Below are 22,702 nucleotides of genomic sequence, written 5' to 3' on the forward strand. Positions count from 1 at the left end.
TCATGTTGGCTCTGTAATGAATCAGGACTATTAGCTCTCCCCTCATCGCTGCTTCTTTCATTCATTAAATCCAGGGTGTCTGTATGTGATGGCATAGGCATCAGCTTTAACTGAGAGAGAGAGAGGCTACATGACCATACTCAGAGAGAGAGAAGGGGAGAGGGATCCATTTTCCTGCTGTGTAGCTAGTGTCAAAAGGGGGAAAGGAGAGCAGAGAGGGAGAAGGGCAAAGTGGAAGTTTTGCCTACGTAAACGGAAAAAAGTCGGACGGCGAAGACGGTGAGAGGTGACGCATGAGTTGACTGTCTCTGTGTGTATTCCTGAGGGTGGGAGCAGAGGAAAGGAAGACAGAAAGACAAGAGGGAGGCAGCCGGAGGGGAGGAGAGAGAGAGGGACAAGAGGAAGTGGGATCCTGTGCCTGACTGTACCCGGACCCATAGGAATAATACACCAACAGAACATACCTGGTTTCTGCTCCACCTCCTACCCTGGGGGTTCTGAGTGACAGGTAGGGTGGGGTCATGACTTCATGTCCCCCAGAAAGGCCCTAAAGCTGGGGCAGATTGATGAATGAAAGACCTCTGCCCCCCCCCATCATACACTGGGTTTTAAAGTGCACCCACCACAACAGCACAACAGTGACCCGTTTCAAGAAGCAAGTATGTCGCACGTTATGAGAACGCAATATATATGTTTTTTATTTAAATACATTTTTGGCGCAGAAATGCCTTCTGGAACATGTGAACTTTCATGTGCCTTAATAACAAATGTGTATGTCATCTGTAAATAGGAATACAATTGTTAAATTACGAGCATAGTTGCTTTAATTATGGAAAAGCCGCAGAAACCTTCCGGCTAGCCATGATTGGCTGAGATAATGAATGGGCTGCACATGCTGAGAGAAGAGTTTGGATTGGTCTGCCATGTAGCATGCTTCTGTCTATAACATGAGCTGCTCAGTATGTGTAGATAATCATTGCTACTGTGGCTTTTTTTAAAAGACATAACATTAGCCGTGAAGAACTGCAAAAGTGTTGCTACTGCTCTCAACATCAATGCTGCCCTTAATTTAGCAGGCGCTATCAGTTGGAAAGGACTTACTTCCTGCACACGGTCAGTGTGAACCGGAGTGACTTGACACAACGGACCAAACAAGCTGTAGCTAGCTACAAATCAAACGGAAAAGACACGCTGTCGTGAAGCCTTCATCCATGTATACAGGTAAGAGTCTAGCTTCATTTTCAGATATTATACATTTCTAATTGTGACAGAAAATAATTTTCATTGCAAGTTAAAGCGCACTTTTAGATATCTAGCGAACGTTGCATGTATGATCTGTGTAGTAATATTATCTGTACAGTGAATTCAGAAAGTATTTACACCCCTTGAATGTTACAGCCTTATTATGAAATGGATTTTAAAAATAAACAAAATTTCTCAGCAAACTACACACAATACCTTATAATGACTAATCAGAAAAGGGTTTTTAGAAATGTTTGCAAATGTATAAAAAATGTAAAACAGAAAAACCTTATTTATATAAGTATTGAGACCCTTTGCTTTGAGACTAGAAATTGAGCCCAGGTGCATCCTGTTTCCATTGATCCTCCTTGAGATGTTTCTACAACTTGATTGGACTCCACCTGTGGTAAATTCAATTGATTGGACATGATTTGAAAAGGCACACACCTCTCTATATAAACTCCCAAAGTTGACATTGCATGTCAGAACAAAAAAACAAGCCATGAAGTTGAAGGAATTGTGCGTAGAGCACCCTGACAGGATTGTGTCAAGGCACAAATCTAGGGAAGGGTACCAAAAAAAGTCTGCAGCATTGAAGGTCCCCAAGAACACAGTGGCCTCCATCATTCTCAAATGGAAGAAGTTTGGAACCACAAAGACTCTTCCTAGAGCTGGCCTCCCGGCCAAACTCAGCAATCAGGGGAGAAGGGTCTTGATCAGAGAGGTGAACAAGAACCCGATGGTCACTCTGACAGAGCTCCAGAGTTCTTCTGTGGAGATTGGAGAACCTTCCAGAAGGACAACCATCTCTGCAGCACTCCACCAATCAGGCCTTTATGGTAGTGTGCCAAGCATCAGATCTGGATGAAACCTGGCACCATCCCTACGGTGTAGCATGGTGGCGGCAGAATCATGCTGTGGAGATGTTTTTCAGCGGCAACACCTGGGAGACTAGTCAGGATCGAGGTAAAGCTGAATGGAGCAAAGTACAGAGAGATCCATGATAAAAAACCTTCTCCATGGCTCTAAGGACCTCAGACTAGGGAGAAGGTTCACCTTCTAAGCACACAGCCAAGTCAACGCATGAGTGGCTTCAGCACAGCCAGAGCCCGGACTTAAACCTGATCAAACATCTCTGGAGAGACCTGTAAATAGCTTCGCAGCAATGCTCGCCGTCCAACCTGACAGAGCTTGAGAGGATCTGCAGTGAAGAATGGGAAAAACTCCCCAAATACAGGTGTGCCAAGCTTGTAGCGTCATACCCAAGAAGACTCGAGGCTGTAATCGCTGCCAAAGGTGTAAAAACAAAAGTACTGAGTAAAAGGTCTGAATACTTATGTAAATACACAAATATGCAAGCAACCATTTCACTGTACTGTTTACACCTTCTGTATCCTGTGCATGTGACAAATAAACATTGATGTTATTTGATATAGTGTGTGTTTACCAGAGACGGTAATGTGAAGAACATGACCTGCACCAAAGTCAAATTAGGATATAGGCCAAGGATGAGACTATGTGTATTTTTATCTGGAGTTTCTACTTATTGTAGGCTACTACTTTCACCGCTTTTAGTCTTGAATTCATTGGTTGTTTACTACACTACCTTACTCACTCTGTTTAGCACGTGGCCTCACATGTGAATCCTTAAAGAAATGAGTGGGGTTTAAGAGGGTGTGAACAATGCTGAATAGGTGTAGATAAACAAGAGATCTGTAGGTGTGGTCAAACATAGGTGTGCCAAATTATTCAAGGTCCATTTTATCAAAAGTAGGGTTACAAGTTTATCAACTTTCAAAACAGAATTACACCCCCCATTGTTCCTCAACTGCAGTGTATGGTATACCATTTTGTCACTCTGAGTCTCTACTTTTATCTGATGTAAAAAATTAAATAAAAATTCAAATGTTGCTACATAAAACCGAATTGAGGCAGTTGGTCACAATTATTTTTGTTAGCCTACAGCAAAAGGAAGATGCCATACTGACACCAGAAATTACTCATCACTAGGCTAAACCCCACAATCTCAGAGCAGGGCTGTTCCTGAAAAACCTTGAGAAAGCTCAGAAAAAAACAACTTTCTGGGTTTTAGAAATGAGGAGATTAGCAGAGTGACCTCATTCAGAGCCTCCATTCATTTTCAGAAGGATACTCTTTTTTTGTCCACGAGGTCTTTGGTTCTGTTGAATTACGTGAGTTGGAGACCATTAGATTTGAGAAATAGTTTATTCATAGACTGAGACCGGCAAAGCTTGTTCATCTCTGTCATTTGAGACGTGAACATTTTCAAGAGCATTATATACAGTTGAAGTCGGAAGTTTACATACACCTTAGCCAAATACATTTAAACTCAGTTTTTCGCAATTCCTGACATTTAATCCAAGTAAAAATTCCCTGTCTTAGGTCAGGTAGGATCACCACTTTATTTTAAGAATGTGAAATGTAAGAATAATAGTAGAGATAATTATTTATTTCAGCTTTCATTTCTTTCATCACATTCCCAGTGGGTCAGAGGTTTACATACACTCAATTAGTATTTGGTAGAATTGCCATTAAATTGTTTAACTTGGGTCAAACGTTTCGGGTAGCCTTCCACAAGCTTCCCACAATAAGTTGGGTGAATGTTGGCCCATTCCTCCTGACAGAGCTGGTGTAACTCAGTCAGGTTTGTAGACCTCTTGCTTGCACATGCTTTTTCAGTTCTGCCCACACATTTTCAATAGGATTAAGGTCAGGGCTTTGTGATGGACACTCCATTACCTTGACTCTGTTGTCCTTATGCCATTTTGCCACAACTTTGGAAGTATGCTTGGGGTCATTGTCCATTTGGAAGACCCATTTGCGACCAAGCTTTAACTTTCTGACTGATATCTTGAGGTGTTGCTTCAATATATTCACAAACTTTTCCTGCCTCATGATGCCAGTCCCTCCTGCAGAGAAGCACCCCCACAACATAATGCTGCCACCCCCGTTCTTCACGGTTGGGATGGTGCTCTTCGGCTTGCAAGCCTCCCCCTTTTTCCTCCAAACATAACGATGGTCATTATGGCCAAACAGTTATATTTTTGTTTCATCAGACCAGAGGACATTTCTCCAAAAAGTACAATATTGTCCCCATGTGCAGTTGCAAACCGTAGTCTGTCATTTTTATAGCGGTTTTGGAGCAGTGGTTTCTTCCTTGCTGAGCGACCTTTCAGGTTATGTCGATATAGGACTTATTTTACTGTGGATAGGTACTTTTGTACCTGTTTGTTCAAGCATCTTCACAAGGTTCTTTGCTGTAGTTCTGGAATTGATTTGCACTTTTCACACCAAAGTACGTTCATCTCTAGGAGACAGAATACGTCTCCCTCCTGAGCGGTATGACGGCTGCATGGCGCCATGGTGTTTATACTTGCGTACTATTGTTTGTACAGATGAACGTGGTACCTTCAGGCGTTTGGAAATTGCTACCAAGGATAAACCAGACTTGTGGTGGTCTACAATTTATTTTCTGAGGGCTTGCTTGATTTTTAAAAATGTTCCCATGATGTCAAGCAAAGAGGCACTGAGTTTGAAGGTAGGCCTTGAAATACATCCACAGGTACACCTCCAATTGACTCAAATTATGTCAATTAGCCTATCAGAAGCGTCTAAAGCCATGATGCCATTTTCTGGAATTTTCCAAGCTAAAGGCACAGTCAACTTTGTGTATGTAAACCTCTGACCCACTGGAATTGTGATACAGTGAATTATATGTGAAATAATCTGTCTGTAAACAAACAAAAAATTACTTGTGTCATGCACAAAGTAGATGTCCTAAGCGACTTTCCAAAGATATAGTTTGTTAACAAGAACTTTGTGGAGTGGTTGAAAAATGGGTTTTAATGACTCTAACCTAAGTGTGTGTAACCTTCCGACTTCAACTGTATTATTAATTAAAACAACAAAATAACATTTCTTGAATTCTTTGAGAAGCCACATGGAGGACCTAAATCTTAGAAAGTGAAACAAGATGAGGGCGTGCATCTTGTGCTCTGAAAACCACCACGACTCTTTTTTGCCAACATGCAGAAGCATACTAACCAAATACCAGCGCCATCTTTTCCCACTTCATCTCCAGCTGGGTACTGGTAGCCCTATTTTCAGAGTCTCGCTTTTGCAATAATACGTTGTGCCTTTCTCCAAGAGACGTCACTGAAAGAGACCATGACGATGGTGATGCCTACAAACCCCCAAAGAACTTCAGCCTAAAAAATGTCAAGACATTCTAAATTCATGTAGCCCGATAACGTCCCGCACAGAGACGTTTGGAGAAAATCTGATACCTTGCTCCCTGACCTTTTCCCCTGAGTCTTCTACACTGAACAAAAATATAAAGGCAACACGCAACAATTTCAAAGGTTTTACTGAGTTACAGTTCATATGAGGAAATCAGTCAATTGAAATAAATTCATTAGGCCCTAATCTATGGATTTCACATGACTGGGAATACAGATATGCATCTGTTGTTCACAGATGTCTTAAAAAACGTGGATCAGAAAACCCATCAGTATCTGTGTGACCACCATTTGCCTCATGCAGCACAACACACCTCCTTCGCATAGAGCTGATCAGTCTGTTGATTGTGCCCTGTGGAATGTTGTTCAAACCGCACGCCCACACAACGTCATACAAGTGGTCTGCGGTTGTGAGGCCGGTTGGACGCACTGCCAAACTCTCTCGCGGCTTATGGTAGAAAAATTTAACATGAAATGATCTGCCAACAGCTCTGGTGGAAACTCCTGCAGTCAGCATGCCAATTGCACACTCCCTCAAAACTTGAGACATCTGTGGCATTGTGTTGTGTGACAAAACTGTACATTTTAGAGTGGCCATTTATTGTCCCCAGCACAAGGGGCACCTGTGTAAGGATCATGCTGTTGAATGAGTTTCTTGATTACCACACCTGCCAGTTGGATGGATTATCTTGGCAAAGGAGAAATGCTCAATAACAGGGATGTAAACAAATGTGTGCACAAAATTGGAGCGAAATAAGCCTTTTGTGAGTATGGAAAGTTTACATGACCTTGTATTCAGATGGACCCTAACCCAGCGAGTGTCCTGCTGCGATAGATTATTCTTCCTACGTGTCCTTCCTCCTCAGAGGGGTCAAATTTAACACAGTGAAAAGCAGGCTGTGTGTCTGGAGAAAAGACCTGGGACACAGGCGTCTGGTCTCTCACCCTGTCTGTCAGAGGATTGGCTTTCCAGGCCGATCCTCTCTAAGGGAACACAGAATTAAGCTGGCATGGAGACTGGCCCGGACACTTCCTGTGTGTCATCTCAGTCACGTGTTCAAATCAGGGAATAATTCAGAAAAGATGTGACACTGAACGACAAGACAATCCATTTAAAGAGGAATATGAAGTGTGTGTAATCCATTGAGAGGTGCTAACCTGGTTGTGTCTCCACTCATCATAATCAGCTTTGCACACACTACAGTCTCTCAACTCCTCAAAATGAATCAAATCTCAGATCGGTTCAGGATGGAAGAATATCCTATTAGAAATGCATGGATGGCGTCTTTATCTAAACGGGTGGCGACTCCACTGACTTCTCTTGAATGTTACCAAAATATCCACAGAAACAATGTATCCTACATTAGCAGCAGTACCTTGAAACACTGTGTCACCGTGGAAGTCCCTCATTGTTTTCAGTTAGCTAGAGAAACACTGTGTCACCGTGGAAGTCCCTCATTGTTTTCAGTTAGCTAGAGAAACACTGACTGGAAAATGTAGTTGAGATGCATCCAGGGAATAAAGAGATGAAGAGCTGATTTGAAAGTGCACACAGTGGAGAATGGGCAAAACTGCCAGAGAAGTGCTAAGCGCTGCCAGAGAGACAAAGGGGAAAGTTTAGTTTCCCTGCGAAACCTAAAGGAGGTGGGAGGAGCTGGGTGTTGGGTGAATATCAATCAAGCCTTCTTTTAAAAGACAGTGTTTAGAGCCATCCCATTCACACTGCTAGAAGGGGAAACAAACCATACACAACCAGTCACAGACACACATTCCTCTTCCCCGCCACCCACACTAGCCTGTGTAAGGGCGGTGACGATGGACAGTGTGTGTACCAGGCATGGACTGACAGTCAGACAGACAAGCTGCGTTCAGTCATTTCATCGCCTCTAGATTAGGGGGGTCCGGTCCACTAATTACAAAGGGCAGCGCTGGAGGCTACAGAAAGGCTCAACTCCAAGTCGACTGACTAATCCATACATGAACTGGACCTCTTCTCGTCTGACACCCCCAGCCCTGTCAAGCTCCCCTAAACCACAGAACAGATTCAGAACAGTTGGGGGCCTCCGGTTTATTTCACAAATCCTACTAATAACATGAGATTATGTACAAAGAGCAGTTTTACAAGAGCCATTAAATGAGGTGTTAATCAAATTGGGATTACGTTCCTTGGGTCCAGGATTGGTGTAAGAGGGTTCTGTTTTGATTAAAGGATTATTTATGGGAAACAGTGTTCTGCGGTAACAGCACCATGTAAATAACAGAATGTAACAGAATGCTAACATGCACGGTGACATGCAAGTTAGTACAGTATCTTATTGTCCTTCGCAATTTTTGTTGGTTGACCTGAGTTACTGTTCCTTAAGGTGGTCATTTATGCATTCTCTCCGACAACTGCATATTTCGTCAGAAGAATACGTGTTAATGCCAGCAGTGCAGAGATAGGAGCCAACAAACACCTATAACACATGACAATGTCTCACTCACTTAGCCTGAAAGACAACGAAAGACACAAACTATTCTAAACTCTACAGAGCCACCTTAACAACAGGTCTGTTCGATTCCCTCCACAGTGGTACCATAAGAGCAGTCCCAGACTGGAAAGCATTAGGGACACCTTTCCCTTTGTTAACGCTGTCCAAGTCATCGTCGGGTCACGTGTGGTGCATAAAAGCCACGTCGCCAAAGCCGTCTCTCTGTGAAGACGAGGGAGGAAGATGGAGCTGTGACTCACTGTAAAGTTGACAGTGATAAGAGACTCACTCACAAGCCGGCAGGCAAATCAAATCAAATTAAAATTTGTCACATTTGTCACAATACAACGGGTGTAGACTTTACTGTGAGACTCTTGCTTATGAGTTAAAAAATAATAAAAAGAAAAATAGTAACACAAGAGGAATAAAATACACAAGAATGAAGCTATATACAGGTGGTAGCAGTACCAGGTCAATGTGCAAGGTTACGAGGTATTTTAGGTAGATATATACATCAAGGCAGGGTAAAGTGACTAGAATAGATAAAAATAAGAGTAAATTAAGAATGGAGTAGCAGCAGCATATGATTAGTGTAAAGGTGTGTGTGTATGTGGGTGTGTGTGCGCGTGTGTTGTGTCAGTATGCGTGTGTGTATATGTGGATGTGTGTGGGTTATGTGTGAGAGTGTCAGTGTAGTGTGTGTGAGTGTGTATACAGTGTGTACATGTATATATAGTCTTGTGAATGTGCATAGGGTCAATGCAGATATTCCATTTAATTAACTATTTAGCAGTCTTATGGCTATTTAGAAGTCTTAAGGCTTGGGGGTAGAAGCTGTCCCAGAGCCTGTTGGTTTGGTCAGGAGCAGAGAGAACAGTCTATGGCCCGGGTGGTTGGAGTCTTTGGAAATTTTTGGGGCCTTCCTCTGGCTGCCTGATATAGAGATCATGGATGGCAGGGAGCTCGGCCCCCGTGATGTGCTGGGCTGTCTACATCACCCTCTGTAGCACTTTACGGTCGAGGGAGGTGCAACAGCCATACCAAGCAGTGGTGCAGCCAGTCAAGATGCTCTCAACGGTGCAGCTATAGAACTTTTTGAGGATCCGAAGGCCCATGCCAAATCCGGCACTGAGCCCTAGTCCCAGTGGAGAAACTAACTAGCTCCAATTCATCCATATCTAAGACAGAGGCTCTGAGAGAGTGAGAGTGAGCTATTGAGCAGAAGAGCAGAAGAGGCAGGGAAGAGCCAGGGGACAAAGGAACGCTGCTTATTTATTACACTATTAATTAAAGCTAACCGCACTAGCTAGCTACTGTGTGTTAGCGCACTGCTACCGGAATGGCTGATATGCTAGATAGCATTTAGCATGCAGCCCTAACCTCACAGCGGGATTACCATATGAAAGCAGGGCTGATTGAAAAACAAACAACTCAAATCAAATTTCATTAGTCACATGCGCCGAATACAACAGGTGTAGTAGACCTTACAGTGAAATGCTTACTTACGAGCCCCTAACCAACAGTGCAGTTTAAAAAAAAAATACAGATAAGAATAAGAGATAAAAGTAACAAGTAATTAAAGAGCAGCAGTAAAAAAATAACAATATATACAGGGGGGTGCCAGTACAGAGTCAATATGGGGGGACACCGGTTAGTTGAGGTAGTATGTACATGTAGGTAGAGTTTTTAAAGTGACTACGCATAGATGACAACAGAGTTTGTCAGTGTAAATAGTCTGGGTAGCCATTTGATTAGATGCTCAGGAGTCTTATGGCTTGGGGGTAGAAGCTGTTTAGAAGCCTCTTGGACCTAGACTTGGCGCTCCGGTACCACTTGCCGTGCGGTAACAGAGAGAACTGTCTATGACTAGGGTGGCTGGAGTCTTTGACAATTTTTAGGGCCTTCCTCTGACACAGCCTGGTATAGAGGTCCTGGATGGCAGGAAGGTTGGCCCCAGTGATGTACTGGGCCGTTCACACTACCCTCTGTAGTGCCTTGCGGTCGAAGGCCGAGCAGTTGCCATACCAAGCACTGATGCAGCCAGTCAAGATGCTCTCGATGGCGATGCTGTAGAACCTTTTGAGGATATGAGGACCCATGCCAAATCTTTTCAGTCTCCTGAGGGGGAATAGGTTTTGTCGTGCCCTGCTTCACGACTGTCTTGGTGTGCTTAGACCATGTTAGTTTGTTGGTGATGTGGACACCAAGGAACTTGAAGCTCTCAACCTGCTCCACTGCAGGCCCATCGATGGGGGCATGCTCGGTCCTCTTATTCCTGTAGTCCACAATCATCTCCCTCAGTCTTAATCACGTTGAGGGAGAGGTTGCTGTCCTGGCACCACACATCCAAGTCTTTGACCTCCTCCCTATAGGCTGTCTCGTTGAAGTCGATGATCAGGCCTACCACTGTTGTGTCATTGGCAAATTTAATGACGATGTTGGAGTCGTGCCTGGCAGTGTAGTCATGAGTGAACAGGGAGTACAGGAGGGGGCTGAGCACGCACCCCTGAGGGGCCCCTGTGTTGAGGATCAGCATGACGGATGTGTTGTTACCTACACTTACCACCTGGGGGGGCCCGTCAGGAAGTCCAGGATCCAGTTGCAGAGGGAGGTGTTAGGTCCCAGGGTCCTTAGCTTATTGATTTCTAACCGTGCTAACTTGATTTCTAACCTTGCTAACTTGAGTGAAGGACTGTCCTTGCCAAGGCTTTGTGTGGCCTGCCCTGCCCTGCCTCAACCCATCATTAGTGAGATGGGATAGGAGCAGCTGGTTTAGCGGCCGTGTTAGGGACTAGAGGGTTGACAGGGGCAGGGATCTGGGGGCCCAGCCTAACACAATTACCCCCCTCACAGTCAAACATTAATGAGATGAGTCCCAACTGGCAGAGCGTGCCTGGGATGGTGCAAATCTACACTAAAACAAATTTTACCACTTAAGTCCCTCCTGGGAGGTGGAAACTAGGCTCGGATCAGCAGGAGATTTGCTCCAAAATGGCTCCAACCTGCTAGAAACTGGGATTCTAGACAGCTAATCTACATGGATGGTTGAGCCGCCTAAATGCATTAGAGACCATTAAAAGCACAGAGGGAACTGGGGACAATGGTTCCAGAATTCCCTCCAAAATGTGAGCCTATCCTAGGCCTACCTTCTACAGAAATGGAATTGGTCATACAAGGGCTTGCAAGAGTGGGGGACTATGAAGAATGGAACATAGAAACGTTGAGCTATAGACCTGACACCCACTATTGATACAAAGGGTGTTGAGTGTAAAGCCTTCGTGATGGAGGAAGTGCTGAGCGCTTCATCAATACGTATGAAAGCTCTCTAGTATTAATGGAACGGTCAGGAGAATGACAAGCATCCTTCCTGCATGTCTTGAGCCACATCTGTGTTTATTGCAGGCCCATAAGTTACTGGGCTCAGCTCAGGTTCCCTCTCCAAACCGCTGTCTTCTCCATGGTAACCTAACACCCCGATAATGGCCTGGGCTTGACCTGCATTACGTAAAGCACTCCATTGATCTCGATGTCTCCGCAGGGCCAAAATCAGAATCTGAGAGCCTGGTGGTGTACACACACAGCCTATAGTGACCTCGGGACTCTGGAGAAGGACTGTAGCTGGAACTGCAGCATGGAATCCTACCACACTGTCCATGTCATACCACAAACAACTCCTGGCCTGATATCAGGAGGACCTTGGTCTTGACTAAGATGTTAACCCTTCATGGAGCAGTAAACCCTGGCTGAACATTTTGTTAGACATTCATTGGAGTCATTGGAGAAGTCAACAGGAAACTGTAGACATGAATCAAAATCACTCTGTTGAACAGATATGTTCTCCTCTCACCATCCCCCCACATCTCCACGAAAGCCCCCCAATCAAAAGCTTTACAGCCTGCTACTCCAACCGCCTGACTGGCCTGTTTTACCCAAAACCACCATGGTGAAGTCATAAGACACCCCAGAGGTACTTATGAGGAGGCTTGGTGCTGTCATGGCCATGTATAATTAGAGAGGAGGGTCATGGGGCGGCATGGTTCCAAACTGGAGGAATTTCCTCCTTGTTCTAGGTCACACGCGGAGGAGAGCTAATTTAGAAATGGGGAGATTCTATAGAAGGGCTCTTGGATTCTCCATAGGTCTGGAAAACTGTGTCGTTCGTTACAGGTTGGTTGACTCAGAAAGACAATGCATCAAATACTTAGCTCAATGCAATATAACTGAAGAGCAAAGACAGCAAGATAAAAAAAAATTCCGGATTGGATCGTTTTGTGGAAAACCAGGTCCCGCAGATAGTTTTAGAGAGGGTTATCCGACCCCCACCCGGATACAGAGATTACATCTAGGGACAGGAAGACACAACCATAACCGATATATCTTGCATACAAATGCAGGTCTCAAAAACGTGATGACTTCACACAATCAGGAAAGAGAGCGCACCATTACACCAATGTCCAATGTGCCTAGTAATTCACCAGACAGGGTCTTTCATCAGAGTTCTCTTACATTACCCCAGTGTGAACACGTTCCATCTCTGCACTTATACCGGGAGGCAATGCATCATGGATGTAAATATCCAAGCCTGCCAGCGCTAATACTAGAAGTCTAGAACACACCAAATGTAATTCTAAACTTTTCAGGGCTCAGATGAGCGCTTGTACAGTATGTGCAACCCTGACTACAGAACTAGCTACAGCTGACTTCATGCACCAATCAGATGGCTCCAAGCGGGCTGCTGTAGACAGACAGCCTAGCATGCTGGCTGGGATGGATGACCTATATTTACATTAATATTATGTCTGTAATTCTGAGGCTGGACAGAGTTCACTGGCCCCTTTCCGCTGAGCCTGTGTTTTGGCTACTAGGCTAGACCCATTGGTCGATGGCATCTGTGTCTCGCCATCAGAGGTCACTGGTGTTGGGATATGGGACAGAAACCAGGGAGAAAGCAGTGACCTGGATACAGCAATGTCCCCCGGCCGAAGGCCACCCATCCACTGTATCCTACCTCCTAATGAACCGGAATCAGGCCGAGAATTGTTACTAAAGGCACAACATTTAAACACACACAAAAAAGCAGGCGTGTTATATAAGCATGCGTTGCGATGATGACATTGTTAACCCTATCAGTCCCGAGACCCCATGTTCAGCCCCTTATATTTAGCCTCACACCGGAGTGTTTTCTGTTCGGGACAACAAGGGCTACAAGTAGAACACAAAACAATGTGTTTTGCATTCATGACTTTTATTGACAAATGTCAACAGCAACAAAAAGTTCTGCCAAAGCAAAAACCTGATCAAAATGAATTCATATGAACGCTGTAAGTACAGAAATAGTTTGCCCACTGGGAAATTAATATCCAACTAGTCAGTGAAAACTGTGTGGAGTTTGTGACAGCAACTACAGTATGCGAGCTTATTACTGTAAATATAGACACTATGTCCTGGGATTTCCTGTGCAGAAGAACCCCTTTCCTTCTAATGACTAATGTAGCTGGTGAGCGTGACAGAGCTAAACATGTGTGTGTTTCGTGAGAGTCCCAGCTTTCCATAGATCGCTTTTAATAGTTTATAGCTCAAATAATTTGGACTCTAGAGACATGTTTGTAAAAAGGCCTGGCCCCGTGCACAAGCACCCCTCTAGCTCAGCCCCCGTCTATCACACAGACTAATGTGTCTACGGATGCAGAAGAAATAGACCAATACAATGGTACAACCCATTAGTCTGTAGCTCAAACACACATTGTTTAAAAGGGGTCAGAAGTCCAAAACGAGCCAGGGTTACGGTGGGACGCATTGGGTTAAAAAGGGGATGGAAATAGAGCCATTTGTGTCAGAAGAAAACCGAGGGAGACAGAAAGAGCTGAGGAGTGCACAAGATAGCAATCTTTTGATAGGGGGTACTGAGGGGGTATACTGTCAGTACGTTTTGATTGGATTTGTGTAAAACCAGATTGTCCCGGCATATGGGGAGGAAGAGATGATAAGCCAATTGTAAACGGTAGGCTTGATGCAGTGATTATGCAGTGGCTCCCGGAATAGAATCCTCCCTTTGTGTGGATTACAGCCATAGTCTGCACAGAATATCTCCTCCAGAAACCAAGTGTTTGGAGTAAAAACACCAACGTTGCATAAATACCACATTTGAACCGCAGCTATACATTGATATTAGAACAAGGAGATTAGTTGTGTCCCTGCTTGAACTGTATGGAGAGAAAGACAGATTTACCAGAAGCTCAAATGCCAGCGCACTGACATGAGGTGGAAATATGTACACTGCAGGAGATCCAGAAAAGAGGAGGTTTAATAGCGAAAGGTATCTTTCAAAATGATGAGTCCAATGTCCTAACAAAACAAACAGGAAAAACAGAGAATCCAATCATCCCTTAATGGCTAGACCTTTGTTTTACATTAATCTTTTACAGGCACACAGAGCCCAGTGGATTAGCCACTTGAGCCTACAACGTGAACATAATCTACCCTTATCTTGCCTCTGTCCGTCTGTAGTTAGCCTAGCTACAGTATGTAGTCATGCTATAGGGTGGACTCAGTCTCCTCCCAATGAGGTGGCGATAGCAGAGCTCCTGATTTATCCACTTAGACATTACAGCCATTGTCATGGCAGAGTCGCCCTAATTCTGATTCCAGCACCCTCTCTGCCTGTAACGATTCACATCCCCAGTTGTTACGGCATTCATTAAGGAGGGTTTACGAAAATACAACAAAGAAAACAATTCACTATTTGTGGTTTAAAATAGGCAGGATACAAGAGCCAGTACAGGTCATCCTGGAAGTCAAGTCGATATTATCCCACGTGATCCTAACACGTCAGCCTGGGAGAATGAAAGAGTAGCAGCAGAGATGGAAAAGTGAGAGAAGAACGGTGTCTGACCTTGTTTCTGGGCATCTGCGGTGCCTGATAGGCTCCTGAACTGAAGATATTGAGATAAATTAAAAGCAGAGCTGCTGCAATCAATGGGAGTCTGACAGGTCCGGTGCTCATCAAACGGAGGGAGGGGGGCTCAGTATTAGTTAGCTCCCCACACACACACACACAAAGACAGGCAGGCTGGCAGGCAGGGGCATCAGAGCAGCTCCAGATCCAGCCAGGGTCCAGGGAGTGACTGACTGTGTGCCCTAGCCCAGCCCAGTGCCTCTGGCATGGGGGGAGGATGGAGAAGGACGGGGTGCCAACTGCTGGGTGCTGAAATAGTAGGCCAGCTGGGTGTTTTCGCAGGTAAGGACACACAGAACGTTGGCGCCAGGGGCACCAATCATCGCCACGGGCAACAATCATCGCCAAGGGCACCAATTAGGAACTGTTGACTGCTCGTGTCTTAATTAACTAGGAGGGTTCCCACGGTAACGGCACTTCCTTTGGGTGTGTGCTGTCTGTGACAGTCGAGTGGGACACAGGGGTCTCTAAATCGAAGACTCTGCTCTGCTATTGGGAGAGTCACTCTCCTATTCACTTTTATCCACATCTCTCACAAAGCAGTGACATTCACCAGTGTCTGAAGCTCTAAGTGTGTGAGCTCCTAAAGAAATACAAAACTATTATGTGAGCTTGTTTAAATGATCCTAACAAAGCAAGGCCATAAACTGATCTCCCCAGCGCAGCCCACAAAATGTCTCAGTAACCTGAACGTAGAGCATCTGTTTTTAGCAGCCCTGGCCCTGAGGCAGACTGTGGCTGGCCAGCTGTTAATGGTTATAGTGGTTATAGGGGCTTGATGGCCGGACCAGAGAGCTCCAGTCCCAGCTCCCAGGGGAAGGGAGATGGTAGAAGGGTCTGCCTGGGTCCTGACATCTGGCCCTGTGAAGGTTACGAGAGTGGAGAGCTGACAACACCCTCTGATCTGGCCAAGCCACAACACCAAACTGGGTAGGGCTTTGAAGTTTGGCTACTAGAAACTAGTAGTCCAAGATGGACTTGTTTATAGGCAAACGTTTTCCACAGTCCTCTTGTATGTTCAAGTTGGACTGTAAGGACTAGCATGTAGGACGCAGTAAGACAGGGAGTAATCAATCCAAATGTAAGAGCTGTAGTCTTGACTATTGGAAAGAATACATATCTTCCACTGTAGCTAGAAACTAGGATGAGAGACAGGGATAGTTAAGAAAATGTGTCCCAAACCATTCAATTGGGGTGGTTTAGGAGTCTCCCCTAAATCTCTGTTTAATTCCTTCCAGTTATCCAGACAGTTTAGCCACATTACTGCCAAAAGGACATTACGTTGGTTTCCATTTCTGTTATCACTACTTTCCTTCAGAAACCCCTTATCCATAGCTTCAGAACTATTCATCTATATAACAGCAGAATCTTAGCAAGAGGATGAAGTGAAGTAAGATTTTCTCTCTCTCTCTGTGTTGCTAATAATGAGTGGCGCAGTGGTCTAGGGCACTGCATCGCAGCGTTAGCTGTGCCACCAGACACTCTGGGTTCGCGCCCAGGCTCTGTCGCAGCCGGCCGCGACTGGGAGGTCCGTGGGGTGACACACAATCGGTCTACCGTCGGCCGGGTTAGGGAGGGTTTGGCCGGTAAGGATATCCTTGTCTCATCGCACACCAGCAACTCCTGTGGCGGGCGCAGTAATTACTATCTTGTCTCATCGCTACAACTCCCGTACGGGCTCGGGAGAGGCGAAGTTCGAAAGCCATGCGTCCTCCGAAATGCGACCTCCGAAACATAACCCAACCAAGCCGCACTGCTTCTTAACACAGCGCGCCTCCAACCCGGAAGCCAGCCGCAAAGTAGCCAGGTGCATGGTGTTTCCTCCGACACATTGGTGCGGCTGGCTTCCGGGTTGGAGGCGCGCTGTGTTAAGAAGCAGTGCGGCTTGGTTGGGTTATGTTTCGGAGGACGCATGGCTTTCGACCTTCGCCTCTCCCGAGCCCGTACGGGAGTTGTAGCGATGAGACAAGATAGTAATTAGATTTGGATACCACGAAATTGGGGAGAAAAGGGGGTAAAATAAAAAATAATTTAAAAAAATAATAATGTTTTTTTAAATAATAATAATTATATGTTTTTTGGAGTGTTGTGGAGGGGTGAACCTCCTTTCTGTGCCAGTCCTTACCTTCCGCACTGTCGGAGCAGGACGTGCCGATGCCCGTGTCACCACTGTCGGAGGCCGTGCTGTGGCGTCGTCCTCGGTTACTGTTACCGGGGGCCAAGGAGGTACCCTGCCATGGCAACTCACACCCCGGGACCCATCCAGGAGAGCTGGTGCTGGAACCTAAAAGGCATGACCCCCGGTCAGGTAGAAAGGCATTTCTTAGTAACACTCACTGTTTACTACGCTGTAATAAATAGTCTGTTTCAGTCCCAACGTTCTACCTTAACAATCCTGTGTTTTCATAACAGATAAAACGGAATTAGCCTACCACCCAGGGTAGCCTAACAGCTAACTCTTCCTGGTTACTCAGACTGGGAGAACATTTAGACAATAAATGTTGTCTTGGTGGGTTACCTTATCTCTAGCAGATCGGGATTGCTTGATGATTATTAGAGAAAACAGAATCTGCACCGCTGGAGACCCTGCTGGCATATGTTTTGGTTACAGACTACATTACTGTTGCTCTACACCCCTTCCCCCATCTAGTAAACACACAACTGATAACTAGATGGCAAAAAACAGACCCTGCTGTCTGAAGCCCGGTTGTACGTTACAACTAGGATAGATCTACATTTCTCTAAATTACAGTCCATGTAATTGTGTTACAGTCAGATATGGAAATACCTTTTGCCTCCTGCAATATTCAGCTTTTACAGATAGTGTGCTTGGCCCTAGTCTAGTGCTAAACTACACCAATCCATAACTGTGAAAACCAGTCACTCGCCCATTATAATAACAGTCCTCCTCTAGTGAAAACAAGCCCTCTCCCAGGCGCATGGAAATGAAAGCAGAACCTACACAATATTTCCTGAATAATTTCAGATGACAGGAGGGATTTTTGGTTTCAGACTCCTCGGGTTCATTCAGGAATTTGCCCTTGTCACATTCAGCAACAGTAATGTGTGCATGGGTAATGACTCAGGTTGGACAAGGTGAGGACCAGGTGAGTCTCAAACACACTGTGGTGCATCCCAACAATCCATCTCTGTCTCTACACACTGCGGGGCCATATGTCCTCTATCTGCGAATTCTATTCTGACTGTGTAATCCGCTAAGACATGAGTCATTAAAGCTGTCCTATCTTGTGCCAGAAGGAGGCAGCAGGTTGAAGGGGGTGCAGCCTAGATGTGATATGTAATGTTGCTCCACAACATGGAGAGGTGACCGTCCTACTGTCCTCCTGCTCTACTGTGACCAGCACAAAGACACCGGGCTGAGGCACTCCAAAAATACACTTTCAAAACATCTATCAAAATTGTGCTTCAGAAGAGCAGAAATAATATTTCAGAACAGACTGCGGGGCTTGACATTAACGCTCGTCCGCTTGCCCAGGGCAAGTACAAGTAATTGATGGATTAGCAGATTATAGATTAAGTTGTGCGAATGGACAAGTAAATAAAATCACGCAAAAATCACAATATCAAACAATTAGGCTACTCCGATCAGAAGTGGATCAAAGTGTCTTCTGAATGCGATGTGTTCTACACAGTCCCCCCAATCTCTGCAGAGTGCATTGGAGTATCATTATTTAGGCCTGCATTGACAGGCACGAACTGTCTTTCAATCATGCAGTCTTGAGATTAGTTTTTTTAGATCAAAGTGAGCCTTGCTACGTGCGCACATTTATTGATATTCATTGCAAGTTAAGTCAGTTACTTGTCCAGTTATAGCTCATTTTTGGTCAGCAATGACAATCTTGGAAAAGACATTTGTGCACCTGGGTGTGTGTCAGTGGGTCTTTCCAGAGGACAGAGAGAGCGAAATAGCAGGTGGAATAATGGTATAGCCTACAACAGACTAACCAGATAGCAAATTCAACACATATTGTTTGGCCGGTTATCTCGCTAGTTAGCTATTTAGTTATACTCCGGTTGTACAAACACTCAAAATTGTCTAGGATTCTCATCTATTTTATTTCATACATTATTATTATTTTATAAAGACAAAAAGTATTAGCTGGTAATTGTGATGTTGCATGGTGGCCAACCATCCTTCCACATTGTGAAAAATGTCCAGATCAACAGGACCTTGATAAGCGGACCCTGGTGTGTTTGAGCAGGGTTGGGACAAAAGCCTGCACACCCAGTAGTTCTCCAGATGGAGGGTTGACGGACCATGTGTTTTATACAATAGCCTATCAATGCAGTATTGTACTTTGTGGGGGGTTAAGTGCCTTGTTCAAGGCCATAATGACAGGAGATATAATACATGGGATTAGAGACCAGCATCCGTCCATTGTCAAAACCAGTGATAATAATGACGGTTATATTGTGAAGTGGTTCCTTGAATCACACTTTTCAGTCACCTTTTTGGCCCATGGTGTTACAGACCATTTTTGGGGGTGGGGACGACAACAAGTGACTTGAGCTTTGGGATAAGTAAAAAAATCTGTCCTACTTGTAAGAAGAACAAGTGGCTAAAAAAAGTTAGTGTCAAGCCCTGGACTGACCTACACTGTCCTGTCCTGCAGTTCAGGTGGCAGACTACTTTTGATAATCCATAAGACTTTATATCAAATTGTTGTTAGGTAACAAAAACATTTTGTTACCCCTTTTTCTCCCCAGTTGGTAGTTACAGTCTTGTTCCATCGCTGAAACTCCCCTACAGACTCGGGACAGGTAAAGGTCGAGAGCCATGCGTTATCCGAAACACGACCCTGACAAGCCTCACTGCTTCTTGACACTGCTCGCTTATCCCGGAAGCCAGCCACACCAACAGCCTGGGATCGAACCCGGGTCTGTAGTGGTGCCTCAAGCACTGAGATACAGTGCCTTAGACCGCTGCGCCACTCAGGAGGCCCTCATAACAACATGTTATGTTGATTGCTTTGAACTTGGGCTGAGTAGTTTTTGTTAACGACGTGTAGTGTTATTACATAGTTGTAAGAGACAATGGGGGGGTATGTTGGTTTAGAGGATATAGCTCACTATAAATCTGGCCACATGACATACTTAGCTATAATAACTGACAACGCAGAAAGCAGTCACTGACTCACGCAGTGGTCCATTCATCATAATATAATTCTAGCGACATAACGTAGCAAGCTATATCAAAATGTTACAATGTAGACATCTTTCGAATCTCAGTCCAGAAACAGACATCGCTATCAGGACGAGCAGAACGCTAAATCCCCCGATGAGGAAAAAACTCCGCTCTCTCTGCAACCTGCATTATTTTGCCATGAACAATTAATAGTCGTCTATTCAGGAATTTCCGTTACAATGTCACATCAACAACGAGGCTTCATCATAGCATTATCAAGAAACACCAGATGCCCCGGGAGAGGGCTACTACTGCTAGCTAGAGAGCTAGCTGAATCCGCAGAAACCCTTCTGTATCCATCAGTTTAGCATCAGCTAGCTAGAAGCTTGTGAAGACGTTCACCGATATGAGCATGAGCAAGGCTCTAGTCTGTTCAGACATTATTGCTATGAAAATATCAACCCGGGGGTTTTATTCTTCTATAAAATCTAAATAATAAGATCTTACCTGTTTTAAAAGTATCAAATCCATCCTCAAATTCGTTTCTCCCCCACATTATGACTGATTGTATGCGCCCGTTCGCAGTGAAACTCCGAGGGTAGAGCAAAACGTGATCAAACAAAAGGTGGAGAGAAATCCTCAACAACTTGCCATGATTACATTGCGCGAAAGGACATTCATAGCTTTAAAACTGAAATTTAACGGTTATTTATAACATGTCTTCTGCCCAAAACGAGCTCCATAAATCGAAAATCTGGGTAAAGTTGACTGAAGAACTAACTACTATTAAATCGATGGCAACAGCAATGCATGGAAGGATGTGATCTCACTGAATGCGTGCCACAGCTCCTTGCGAAAGGCTCAATCTGAGTTTAGTCTCCTCCCCCTCAAACAGTGCTGAGACCACTGCAGCTCGGCAATGGTTGGGTGCTATACCTCAGTGGCTGAGTGCACTGCATTGGCGAACCTAAACATAGCCATCCGGGCATCATATAGTTTTCTCACATTCTGAAAAACGTTTTATTGTGTACCTTTTTGGCCTTTTGTTTTTGAGCTGCTGTATGCAGTCAAATGAAAAATGCCACCTGACATTCAGCAGTCTTCGTGAAGTGTCACCCCATAGGTAAGCATCATGCATAAATTGTGACGTTTCTTGGCCCGCTGTCACTTGTGTATTCTTTATTTATCAAGGTGGCGTGTATTCATGGCTGCAAAGGGAAGCAAGGGTTCCCCCCAAAAATGACTAAGATATAAAACATAAAATAATTTAACTCCCATCTCTATGTGTTTCATAATTGTCCTTAAATTCGCAAGAGGCTGAACGTATCTCAGCGGCGCGCGTCGTGTGAACGTTTGATCGCGCAAAACAGCGCCCCTCTGTCTGCATGTGAAGCCCATTTTCTGATGCTGTCTGGTCTAAAATAGTATGATATTGTGGCTGACCGTAGCATTGAATGCAAGGGAAGACAGCAAGCATGTGGCCTCCCTTGATAAAATAAATAAATAACAATAATAGCCAATCAGTGTTGAGCTAATCTGAGTTCCACTGTGAATAATCCTGGAGCACAAAAAAAAAAACCTGTCAAGGGAAGCCAGTTTGGATTTGGCTTCACACCAATCACATCACATCAAGCCAAATGTCATTGACAGAAAAAAAAATAGAATTGTTGCATCTCTGTTGTTGTGTTGTTGTCTTCCGGTGGCGAGCTAGCTTGCAAAAATGGTCCCTTTCCTAAACTAGCTATAGATGGAAATAGTGATTTGGACATGTGGTTTTACTTAATTCTCCGTACTGGCCAATGATTATAACGGCGATTCCGAAACAACCATAAATACATACATTGTGCCTCTGGCCTGAGAGGATGGAAGTTCAATATGTAGCTAGTTGTAGTAGGCTAATGTTAACTTTGGATACACAGTCCAAAGTGTAATTAAGAACTTCACCATGCTCAAAGGGCTATTCAATGTCTGCTTTTTTTACCCATCTATCAATAGGTGCCATTCTTTGCGAGACATTGGAAAACCTCCCTGGTCTTTGTGGCTGAATCTGTGTTTGAAATTCACTGCTCAACAGAGGGACCTTACAGATAATTGTATATGTGGGGTACAGAGATGAGGTAGTCATTCAAAAATCCTGTTAAACACTATTATTGCGCACAGACTCAGTCCATGCAAATTATTATGTAACTTGTTAAGAATTATTTTACTCCTGAACGTATTTAGGCTTGCCATAACAAAGGGCTTGAATACTTATTGACTCAATACATTTCAAGTTTACATTTTTTATGTCATTTGTAAAAATGTGTTGAAACATAATTCCACTTTAACATTATGGGATAGTGTGTGTAGGCCAATGACAACAAAAAAATCATAATGTAATACATTTTATATTCAGGCTGTAACACAACAAAATGTGGAAAATGTCAAGGGGTGTGAATGCTTTCTGAAGGCACTGTATGTGTAACTAATGTGGAATATATAATACACAATAATACAAGTTTCACACCAAGACAGTACTGCCATGAATAGGTTACCAAGGTTACCCCAGAAGCCTCAGTGATGTGGAATCTTCTCCAACTAAAGTCTTCACACCTCTAATCAGCTGGCTCTTCACAGGAAGACTCAGTAG

General features: G+C 44.4%; 1 protein-coding gene across 3 annotated transcripts in view; it reads right to left on the minus strand.

Annotated features, from left to right (window-relative positions):
* The window catches only part of LOC118398681 (centrosomal protein of 85 kDa-like), a 109,963-nt gene that overhangs the window by 73,127 nt on the left and 14,134 nt on the right, over positions 1 to 22,702 (minus strand). The window contains exons 1-2 of one of the 3 annotated variants that reach the window (XM_035794252.2): positions 20,581 to 20,911; positions 17,053 to 17,211 (exon numbers count right to left, since the gene is read on the minus strand). In XM_035794252.2, coding sequence (XP_035650145.1) covers positions 17,053 to 17,211; positions 20,581 to 20,629 — 208 coding nt within the window. In that variant the 5' untranslated portion in view covers positions 20,630 to 20,911. Of the gene's footprint in view, positions 1 to 17,052; positions 17,212 to 17,445; positions 17,515 to 20,580; positions 20,912 to 22,702 lie in introns of those variants that run through there. The other 2 variants (XM_035794255.2, XM_035794254.1) reach the window with 2 other exon arrangements.

Source organism: Oncorhynchus keta, chromosome 19 (genome assembly GCF_023373465.1).
Source record: "Oncorhynchus keta strain PuntledgeMale-10-30-2019 chromosome 19, Oket_V2, whole genome shotgun sequence".
NCBI classification, from domain to species: Eukaryota; Metazoa; Chordata; class Actinopteri; order Salmoniformes; family Salmonidae; genus Oncorhynchus; species Oncorhynchus keta.